Raw genomic sequence first — 12,109 nt, 5'->3', positions numbered from 1 at the left:
AAGCGTCTCAGTTCCTCGATCGCAGTTCATCACTTGCCTATTCTGAAAACTTCGTTGAAAATTGAAACAAGTGGGAAGTGGAACTGTTCAGTTCATCAAATCTCACTTTTTTAGATTTTTCACGTACTCATTTATTTCTTTTTTGTATTTTTTAGTACGTTTTATACTTTTTTGTAAATTTATTTTTTTGTATATTTATCAGTATTTTTAAATATCAATAACTTTGTAACGGTTTGAGATAACGATGTGCGGTTTTCGCCATTCATCATCACTTCAAATTATGTATCTAAATCATGTACCATATGACAACCTTCTTATTAAAAAAATGAAGATTGATTCATAATAGCGGTTCTAAGAAGGTGGACCAAAATTCTAAAGTGACAGAAAAAATCGTTTTTCTGATCAAATAGGATGAAACTTACTGTCAAAATTATTTTTTAAAAAGGATTTTATTCATTCATTTATTTATTACAAAAATATGGGAGCACACGGGAAAATCCCAAAAATTGCTCCCCAATCAAAAAAAAAATACAATAATCACCATAAAAAGAAATTAAAAATTAAGAGAAAAGAAATACAAGGGGAAAAATTATTTTATATCGGTGATGAAAAAAAATGTTTAGAGAAACTAAATATACTGAATACTAGAGACTTTACTATATACTGGAAACATAATATACAATAAACAAGGTAACATTTTCAAGACGTTTCCATAATTTTCACCGACTCTGTATATATTAATCATTAGAGATATTGGTAAGAAAATCAAAATCATTGATTACTGTAAATTAGTTCCTCTGACGCCAGCCGGGTTGGTGTAGTCGTAAGTAGCGTTAGAAACTACGGTCTGCTAGCACCACCTGGTTCGTGGGTTCGAATCCCACCGATGGCATGGACGTTTGATCATCTCATCAATTTACAACGCACTTTCCATTAACCACGCACAACCAAAAAGCTCATGTGGTAATAAAGGAAAACTATGTGGCGAATCATCTGCTATTTTCCACACGTGTGGAACATGTGTATTAGTTTGTCTATTAGTCATTATCAATATTTTTAGTTCAATATTTGTATCACAGCATTAAAGATCACTTATTCATTAAGGCTGTGCAAAGGCTAAAAATAAACTTTCTACTGGTGATATTTTCAAAGTTTTTCGATTTATATATCATCAAGCTATCAAAATGAAAATATTTTCTCAGGAAAACATTTTTTCCGATCATTACTTTTTGAGATATGAGCGCCTGAAGTTCAAATTTTTGGGACAGAACGTTTCAAATTCGGCAATAGATAAATCCATGAGATTTAGAGAATAAAATTCTTCATGGTATTGCTGATCTAGTAAAACAAAAATTTTCTGAAAATATCAGTTTTTGATAGTTATTCAATTTACCAAAAATAACTCAACAAAAAGTTATTTTTGGTCATTTTTAGTAAATTGAATAACTTTCTCAAAAATTGATATTTTCAGAAAATTCTTGTTTTACTAGATCAGCAATCCTCTAAATCTCATGGATTTATCTTTGAAAAATATCATCTGTAGAAAGTCTATTTTTTGCCTTTGCACAGCCTTAAATCGTACTGTATTTGGAGTATTTTATATCATAGGAAATCACCTATCAATTAAAATTCCTATAAGTAAAATAATGAAGATAGATGAGTAGCTTACATATATTTTTGGCGGCATGTATAACAGTCTTCTCCCTTATGACAGTATCGGCCAATAGGAAAGAGTTGTCCTCTATGCCGACGAGCAAGTAAGTTGCCACTTCCATCTGCTCCTTGTGGGTAAGATCGCGCCAGGAAGGAAGCTGAGATGCGTCGAGCAGGTGACTCGCCGTGCATACCACATTATACAGCAATTCCGTCACAATGGCTTCCCGTTGACGTGGATCCGGGTATGTCTGAATGTCTTTCGACATTTTCTCCGACATATTTCTGATTATTTTAGTCGTCGTCATCATGTCGCCTCCGTATAATGTTTTGCTGTCTGTCACCTGTAAGAAAAAATAGAGAAAGGTAGATTAAGTTGGAAGTAACAAATTTTAATGAATGAATGAATTTATTTGCCAAAAACAAAATACAAAAAAGCTTTACAAAAATAATATAAGTATATGCTACTGCACTTAAACTAAGATACATACATACATAAAAATTAAGGAAATGTTGATTTATTTAATTAGATATAATAACGAAATGATATTCTTATTCATGATATTATGAATAATAATTATTGAATAGTACATTACATTACAAAGAGTAGGTTGAGAGAGTTATTTTACAAAAAAAAAGTTAAATTAAAGTTTTTGAAATGTATTCACAACACTGACATGTTTTACAAATATTATTATAATGCAATTATTATATATAACAGATGGAAAAAAACTTCAGTAGCTTAACAGCTGTGGTTGAAGTTCTATACTATTGTTATTGTACATAATCATATGAACGAGACAGTCACGCAACTGTATGTGAATGGTGGAGATTTGAAAACAGTCGATAGAGTAGCAGAGTAAAATTAATAAGGAGAGTTTTTTTTATAAAATTATAAGTATGATGGAAACTTGTGAAACATAAAATAGTGGATGAAGTAGCAGAATAGTAGTAAATCTGTATAAAAAACAATGGTTAAGTTGGGAGTTTCTCTGAAAAAATAACGTGAATAATGTTAATCTGTGAAACTAAAACTGTTACTTATTCTGGTGAGTTTTCAGACTTCATAATAAACATACGACATAAGTATGAATTCAAAAAATATAAAAATATGATCTTCACTAGGTAGTGAACATGAATTTATTCGAAGAAAGTTCTATAATTTCAAAACAGTATTTTCATTTTTTATCTTCTTCTTCGTCTGTACTCTCCGAGCTATCAATGTCAACATTATCAAATTGGCAACTCAACAGATGCATTATTCATTCATAGTGAATCCAGTCAGGATTCTTCCATCAACTAGATTGAACTCAGTATTTGAATAATCAATACATCAAATACAGCTCGTGTCTCACTAAAAGCACACAATGTCTGAGTAGCGTTGCTGAGAAACTCGAATCAAGTCAATATCAAGAAGAATCTTCCACTACGACCATTAGAGAATGAGAGAGGAATTGTGCATTCTCATTCCAATCCTTTACTCGATAGAAACCCAATTCTTTTTCGCACATTGACAAAACAATCCTAGTGTTTAAGTTGGTGTTCCAACAATAATTTAATTCACCATCCATAATTACCAAATTTTCAATTGAAAAATATATGAAACAGAAAAATCAAACTTAAAACACCCAACTATTGAATTGTATTGAATAACAATTACAATAGCTACTAAGTAAGAGTAAAGAAGTACTGAAAGAGTTTCATAAACTTGATTCTATAACTTCAAGATTCCACATTACGCTGAACACAATAAAAAAACTATCAAGTATCTTTCATTTCAACACATATTGAGTTTCAGTAGAGATCTGAGTAAAAATTATTATGAATAAAGGTGATGTGTTCGTTCCTTGTAGCTCTTTAGCCATCTAATTGTAGCTTCATGACACAATGTAATGGTTTCAAAATAACTTATAACTCAATTATTGGACCACCGGCACTAATGTAAACTACCGTAATTTAATTGAACTTCATCATACTCAAGTTGCAGACTTACGTTACGTGTGCAAGATGATAAAAAATGTTAATTTAATTTAATCGTGGTTATGACAAATTTTATTTCGAATTCTACGTCAATCTCCATCATTTCGATGTGAAATTATTTACTAGTTTCATAAGAAATTAAACTTATTTTGATACTCAAAATAGTTGTGGTGATAATTATTATTAATTATAATTTCCATCTATCTGTTTACCGTGTTGTCAATATTTGCAGTAGCAGAAGTCTTCGGGGTGATTTACAACATTTAATTTAGATTTTCGTTTAATAATAATTATTAATTCATTAGCATTTGAATAATTGTAATATCTCAGTAATTTCCATCTGTAGTTGTAGTGATAGTAGTAATTTATTCATTTATTGAATAACAATTACAATAAGTAATAAGTAGAGAAGTACTGAAAGTGTTTTATAAACTTGATACTATAATTTCATGATTCCACATTACGCTAACAGAGTTGTTAATTTTTCAATAATTACATTCGTTTACTTGGCTTCAATATTGTATTTGTTTCCCATAAATTTTGTTTGACAAGAAACAGCTCTAACACCGCTTTAACTGGAGTAATGTGCCGTGAACACAGAATTACAATTTCCAATCACTACATTTCTATAATACTGTTAAACTCAACACTGGCCTACACAATAATAAAAATTTGTTTAAACAATAGAAAACAGATAGAACTGTTTCTTCAATATTATTTGTACTATATTTCTCAGCGCACTGATCTTTAGTCCATGCGGGAAAACAATTTTCATTGATAATATTATTTTTATTTGTAGAGTGTTTTTTGCTTGGAAATGAAGAATTGAATTGTTAATTGTTACTTCAGTTTCCAGATTCTACATCCTATTATATTAAGCGAGCAATTTCTGTATATCTGGTTATCTGGTTATTTATGTTCAACGGATCTCTAAAACGGATCTAACGATTTTCACGAAATTTGGAACATAGTAGGTTTATGATATAAAAATTGGATTGCACTAGGTCTCATCCTTGAGAAAACTCGCTGAACGACATTAAAAGGATAATTCATCCTTGACTGAAACAGCTGAGACTTTCGTCGTCTGTGGATAGTAAAAAGTGAGCGAGTGATTCTGTGGAAAATTAAGATATCGCATCCCCGAAATTCATAAGCTGACGTATAGCCAGCTGTAAAATATAAACACGATCATTTAAGAGAATTGTGTTCTGTTTATCAATAAATAAAAATGACGAGCGAAGCTCGGTGCCCCGATATTTACTGTAATACTGTCAAACTTAACTGAAGGTAATTTCAATTGCAGATGATTGAAACTTCGGTGACTGAATTACCGTATATTGTGACAAACATGACTGAAGTTTGTATGGAAGTTGACGACAAATAATAGATGCAAGGTAGTTTCTCAAGTTGAACGCATAACAACCAACTTCATATTAAACGCTTGTATGGTGTATGGTAACCATTACGGGCTCAATAATGAGATAAGGTAGCATCTGACCGGGCAGGTCTCATGAGATAACGGCTGATACGAGAAGCCAACGGTGTCTCAAGAGAACATCTTCCACTCAACGTTCAGAGTGATTCTCAAGAAAACTCCCAAGATACCCGGAGAGCAACAGATATTGCTTCAGTTTCCTGGTGTCAGAGGCGTCGAAATAAGTTACCAACTCCAATACTTGGGAAATAACGTTAACCAACGAGCCTATTCTGTGAATTCCATTTGCTCTCTCTCTCTCGTTATTACAGCCTAGTTACACACACACACACATATCGATATTTGCTGTGTATTCTATTTTCTCTCTCTCTCTCTCTCGTTATTATAGTCAAGTTACCCACACATATCGATTTTTGGACGTAAGATTTTTTGCCGTCCTTATAAATTCTATTAGATTAATCATAACTTGGAAAACAGATAATGTATTCATCTTTTTGCCAAATTCCGTTCAATCTGGTAGATTTCACAAGGACAACAAACTATTGAACGTTAAAAATCGATATGTGTGTAATATTCAGGAAAATTTTAGGAATATTGTTGACTATAATATTCAGGAAAATATTTCTGTGCTGAAAGAGTCCTGTCAGCCAGGACGCGCAAACAGCCGAGAAACCAGGTCTCGCAGTTAGCCGGTCGCTCACTCCGTCACCGGGCAATGTTGTTAGACTAGTTGTAGCCATACAATATTATTGAGAGAAATTTGTAGATTTGATAGTTTAGAGCTAAGAAGAAAGGATGCGTTGCTATGTATACTACATAACTTGTGTAATAATCTATTGGATTGTCCGGATTTGCTTGAAAAGTTATTTTTTGTGGTACCAAGGTTTACAGCAATCAGATGTAATAAGACATTTCATATTATCAAACCAAATACCACTTGCTTTCATTTTTTTCATTTTTTTCATGCTTCAACTCTTTAATGTAAAAATGTTCGAAAATTGTGACATAAATAGAGATTCTTTACCGGAGTTCAAAAAGAAATGTATCCTAAAATTGAGATAGTATATTTTGATTTTTGTTACCAAGCTTGAACTGTTTTTCTTCAAGTAGGTACTGTATTTTAATGTAAGCCGTTTTGGGTGTATCCCGTGGCTTAAGTTTTTAGATACATTGTATTGTGAATATTTTTGGGGAATAAATAAATATAAATTTATCTTGGTTGACAGTTGTCTGTCTGCCCAGCCAGACAACCACAGTAGTAACAAAAATGTGGCAGCCCTAAAACCCGATGCCCTGTCTGAAAACAATGAGTGACTGCCTGCCCTAGTCTTATAGAGAAAAATATACCTAGTCTTACCTGAGAAAAATATTGTTAAGAATATAAGAATTATTTTAGTGCATCTTAAGCTAAAAGAAAACAAGTATGACGATATTCGATGTTGCAATGATCGAGTATCGATACGGAATACGCATCGAAAAATTTAGTGCATCTCATGCTATAAGAATTGAGACCTGAGAAAAATATTGTGTAGAATAGAAGAATTATTCTAGTGCATCTTAAGCTATGAGAAAACTATGTCGATGTTGCATTAATCAAATATCGATACGCACCTTGGCGAGATCACTAGCTATGCTGGTAATGGAGCCGTCGTTGGTAGTGATTCGACTCTCGAGATTCGCTAGCCAGACAGATCGACACTCGGACAGGTCGGGCGACGACGGGACCCGTACGGGATGCAGTTCCCCCACGTCATCACCTCCCACACAGCGCCATCGGGCCACTCCTGTCGCCCCACCCGGACACGGTTGTACGCTAACGTCTCCCACCTGCAAATTAACATATTTTGCTTGAAAACACTGTTAAATATTGCAACTTTAGCACTAAAGTTAATAATTCCTCATTTTATTCAAGCAGTTTTGTAGCTCACACCTTCCACTATCTAAAAAAAACACACACATTTTTGCTTGGAACCTCTTTGAATATTGCCACTTTTGTACCAAAGTAAAAAATTTCACATTTTATTCGAGCAGTTTTGTAGCTCACATCTTCCACTATCTGAAAAAAAAAACATTTTTGCTTGGAAACTCTAGTGAATATTGCCACTTTTGTTACAATATTAATCCTGAAATAATTACATTTTACATTTGAGCATTGGTTTGCAGTTCTATGGTTTGTTCAAGTTCAAACCTTGGTGGACGTTCACCCAAACATCAATTCATTCAACCCAACTCATACAAATTAACATACAAATAAAAATTATATTTTTCACAAGTGATCGAAGATCTAACGTCGATTTGGAGAAGCGGCAGTTGAAAATGAAATTGATTTTTTTAAATATTTTTTTAAAAGCTTACCCGGGTCCAATTCCAGTAAAGGCCTCGAGCGGAGGTCTGTCCACAATACTCGGCTCCGCCAACAAATGTGTTCTCTGGCCAGTTCAAACCAAATCCAGAAATATCCATTGATGGTGATCGAGACGATTGGGTAGCTGCTGAAAAATATTTAATATACAAGATTACTTCAGTGAATTGAATCTCAGAATATAATCAACTAAACATGAAAAATAGCAATAATAAGGTGAACGAGATGATTCAGAACTGATGAAAAAAATAATCAAGACAGTAAACACATTTACATCAGTGAAAAATAGGACCATTATTTAATATGTTGATCGATATGAATAAGCTATTTTATACTATCTTTTTCGCTATGCCTCGCTATTTTTTTCGCTAATTTTGATTTTGAAGTTAAACAATACAGCCTACTTTTTATTTCAAATTAATTTATTGCCTTCATACTTCTTCACCAAACAAACACTACAATATTCTAAATGGAAATGAAAAAAATTGAAGGACACTTTTACAACATGAATTTTTATTAATCACGACATGTTCCGGCTTTAAAGCCATTTTTAATTGGTTCATTCACTAAAGCCCTAAAGCCCAAGAAAGTTCATATTTGATGATACCTTAGTACGATTGGTTTTATAATATTAAATTGATTTATTTATTCGTTAATTTTGTTATTTCTTTTTGTTGATTTGGTCAAGTGAATCATTTGAATAAAACATTATGGTAATAATATTTTTGCTAATACAATAAGTTGCTGAATACATGATAATATTGTTGTCAAATCCATGTTGTCTATTCATTTATAATAAATAGCCTTCATACTTTCTTTACCAAACGAACACTACAGTATTCTAAATGAAAAAAAATCGAAGTAGGTACCTTTTTACAACATACATTTTTTATTATTCAAGACATGTTTCGGCTTTAAAGCAATTTTCAATTGGTTCATTCACTTAAGCCCTGTACAAGAAAGTTCATATTTGATGATACCTTAGTACGATTGGTTTTATATTAACTTGATTTATTCGTTAATTTGTTTATTTTTTCTAATTTAGTCAAGTAAATAGTTTGAGAAACGAATTATGGTAATAATATTTGTTGCTAATACAAGAAGTTGGTGAATATATGATAATGGGCCATATGAATAAAGTTGAGCATTTGCTTATACTTCTAAAATATGGAGCATTTTCTTCATTTTCTATAAATAAACGTGAGCAAAACCTTTTGCTCGTGCTCATCAAAAAAATAGTTAAAGCATTTGCTCAAAAGTAGAAGCTTATACTCAAAATTGTATGAATAAACTAGAGCATTTGCTCAACTTTTGAAGCAAATGCTTCAAAAAAGGTGAGTCTAGTCTAGAGCAGCTTTTCACCTTTTGCGCATTGTAAAATGGCTCAACTAATTCGTATGAGGAAGAGGAAACTGTACCAGATACGATCACAACCAATAGTTGAGAACTATTAAACTCTTTTTAGATTCAACCTTGATATTTTTATAAATCACCATTATTCCTACAAAAGAATAAATACAAAAGATAGCCATCACAAAATAGGAAATAGGCATTTAAGAAGATGAGAGTGTAGACGATTCATAATAATAGAAAACAGAGCAGACGACGCAAACACAAGCGGTGTCTCCTACTTGCATATTTAGCGCTTACGTGAGCTATACAAAAAAAGTAAGTCCACAAAGGCGAATCAGCTGATGAAAAATCTTAAAAATACGTTAGCATTGTTCCAGAGTTCAGGAGCATAAGGTAAGAGTATAAGGTAAAGCGTATTCATATAGAAATTAGCAAATGCTTATGCTTCCACCTAATGCTCATGAGCAAAACCTTATGCTCCATTCTCATTCTCATGAGCATATGCTTTGGTTTTATTCATATGGCCCAATATTGTTGCCAAATCCATTATTTCTATTTATTGATAATATTGTTGTCTATTCATTGGATAGTTTGAATAGTTTCAAGTGAATAGTTTAAATAACAAATTATGGAAAAATATTAGTTGCTAATACAAAAAGATCCTGAATACATTATAATATTGTTGTAAAGACGTTCAACAAAATTTGTCAAGGAAATTGGAAGTAGCAGAAAAGATGATATTTTAGTTGAAATGTTTTGAAAGTTTACCTTGCGTGGTGGAAGTCGGAGGCGGTGGAGGCGGCAGGTGAGTAGTGGTGAGAGGCGGCGTGGATGTCTCGGGGGGCAGTTGGTCGACGGGGGCGGATGCAGGGGGTGCCGGGGGGGCCGGGGGTGGTAACTGGGTGGGGGCGGGAGGCGCAGGACGTAGGCTGGCTGCCTTAGCGGTGCTCCAGAATGTTGGCTGCGATGTCATCAGCACAGGTGGACTAGGTTTCGACGTAGATGTCGTCAAAGTGGCTGTAAAACATTTTTATTTATTTAAATATGCATCATATTAGCAGGTAACCCGTGCTCTGCAAGGGTCTATTTTAAAACTTTACAAACTGAAAACTTGACGTAATGAAATATTGAAAATAAGCCCATAATCATCCTCGGTTAATAAAGAATCTTTATGCAAAATTTCAATTTAACCAGTCCAATAGTTCAGACGTGATGATGCGTCAACAATAATTTTCCTATCTGTACGTGTATAAGCCTGGAAAACAGCAACTACATGATTAACGAATTCTTCACGCTGACGTCCAATAAAACCAATGTATTAAAATGCAATTAAAAAATGCAATGTATTAAAATGTATTAAAACCAATGTATTGAATTGAACTGAACTGAATACTTGATCTATAGACAATATTAATTTCTTCTGGCAGTCTATGTAGTTTCCGGTTAATGACATCATGTCTGGAGATTTAGATAGCCATAGTATAGTATATTACACTATGTAATATTATCTTCCCCTTCCATAGTGTGTGAAAAAATCCAGAAAATACGAATTAAAGAGAGTTCTCGCATACAAAGGTACGAATTACAGAAATCTAAGGATAGTATATAGCTATTATATATTATTCTTAATAATATGCTATTTATAACTATATACTATTCTTGACAGAAATCGACGATAAGCGAGCGCTCGAGATTACTACGAATTATCGAGGGGACCGAAATACATTGCTTTACTAAGAATTATAGAGGTTTTTTCAAGGGACCGAGCTCCGAGCTGCTATTACTACAAGTAATTGTTGATTGATATATTTCCAGTAAATTAATAACCACAGTTCGTGATGGAATCCAAAATTCTTCTAATACTGTATTTTATATACAGTATAACACCATAGATAAACGATAGCATAGATATCCCATGGTATAGGGCGTTTATGTCGCAACTTTTACTGTTATCCCAAGCCGATAGTTCACATAGTTCTTTCCTATGCAGCTGTGTGATGCTGGTAGTCTCTCAAAGTGTGCCGTTCATACACTATCACCCCAACAAAACAGTAAAAATTGACAAAAATCGACAGTAATCGGCTTGAGATAACAGTAAAAGTTGCGACATAAATTCCCTATACCATGGGATATCTACTTACGCTATTGTTTCTCTATGATAACACTACGAGTTATAGAGGATAACGAATTCTAAAGGTACAAGTTATCGAGGTTCTACTGTAACTATTTTCTGAATAAAACAATTATTTAAGACATCGAATAAATATCAGTATTGCCAAACTTGGCGAAATTTCAAACTTTCCATGCCAGCCCAAATGACTGCATTTATCCAATTTGACAATATAGTCAATGCAGAGTTGTCAATTTGAATATAATATATTCAGTCATATAAACTTACATGAAAAGATCGATATTTCGAACAATTTGACAACACAAACGATGCAGAATTGTCAATTTGAATATACTCAGTCATATGAGTTTGCATGAAAAAGTCGAAGTTTCGCACACATTGGACATCACGATATTTTTCCAAGTTTCAATTTGTTAAATCCAGATTATGGTACCCTTTTACTCTTTTATGTTTATAGTCACGACATATTTCGACTATAACGCCATTATAAAGTGAGAACATAAACTTTAAAATAAACAAATATTCCAATTTCTGAATGAAGAATATCAACTTTGACAACGAGATCTTTCGGCTGGGTAGCCATCTTCAGCTCAAGTGCGTAACTTACTATAAGTTCTCAAAAATAGACTACAAGTAATTGTTAATTGATATATTTCCAGTAAATTAATAACCACAGTTCGTGATGGAATCCAAAATTCTTCTAATATTTTATTCGGACGAGGTTAACTGTGAAACGCTAGTTTTAAATTGTTTTTATGATAAATTGAAAATTGAAAATTGAATAATGTATCTGCCGTAGCTTAATCAATAAGGAACTCCAACTTCATTCAATGTTTGATTCACTCTTACTAGTCAAAGGTAATACATTCATAATTACATACGAACACACATGAGGAATAGAATGTACATAGACGTCCACTAACTCTAGATGAAGAGATATATTCTAACATTATGTAATAAATATCGATCGCTATTATATGAGTATTGAGTAATTGCTGTATTTCAGAATTCAACTCGCATTCACCTTTTCTAGTTGAGACCTGCATTTGACAACTCACTTGGTCGTTTCAACTGAATTACTAATTTTCCCAGTAATCTTCTTCATCATCCAAAAATATTCTAATTTGAATAATGTTAACTGAGGTTATAAATATCTACATATTGTTTGACACTTCAGACTCCCGAAAAGTTAATC

General features: G+C 32.8%; 1 protein-coding gene across 20 annotated transcripts in view; it reads right to left on the bottom strand.

Moving 5' to 3' along the window:
* The window catches only part of LOC111043953 (latrophilin Cirl), a 166,935-nt gene that overhangs the window by 32,080 nt on the left and 122,746 nt on the right, over positions 1-12,109 (bottom strand). For 13 of the 20 annotated variants that reach the window (XM_039442673.1, XM_039442660.1, XM_039442671.1 and 10 more), the window contains 4 exons: positions 9,552-9,800; positions 7,424-7,560; positions 6,680-6,895; positions 1,670-1,997 (listed from right to left, as the gene is read on the bottom strand). In XM_039442673.1, the coding sequence (XP_039298607.1) occupies positions 1,670-1,997; positions 6,680-6,895; positions 7,424-7,560; positions 9,552-9,800 (930 nt within the window). The remainder of the gene's footprint in view (positions 1-1,669; positions 1,998-6,679; positions 6,896-7,423; positions 7,561-9,551; positions 9,801-12,109) is intronic. The other 7 variants (XM_039442674.1, XM_039442663.1, XM_039442672.1 and 4 more) reach the window with 1 other exon arrangement.

Source organism: Nilaparvata lugens, chromosome X (assembly GCF_014356525.2).
Source record: "Nilaparvata lugens isolate BPH chromosome X, ASM1435652v1, whole genome shotgun sequence".
Lineage (NCBI taxonomy): Eukaryota > Metazoa > Arthropoda > Insecta > Hemiptera > Delphacidae > Nilaparvata > Nilaparvata lugens.
The sequence above is the reverse complement of the archived record's forward strand: the minus strand, read 5'-3'. Positions and strand labels throughout refer to the sequence as shown.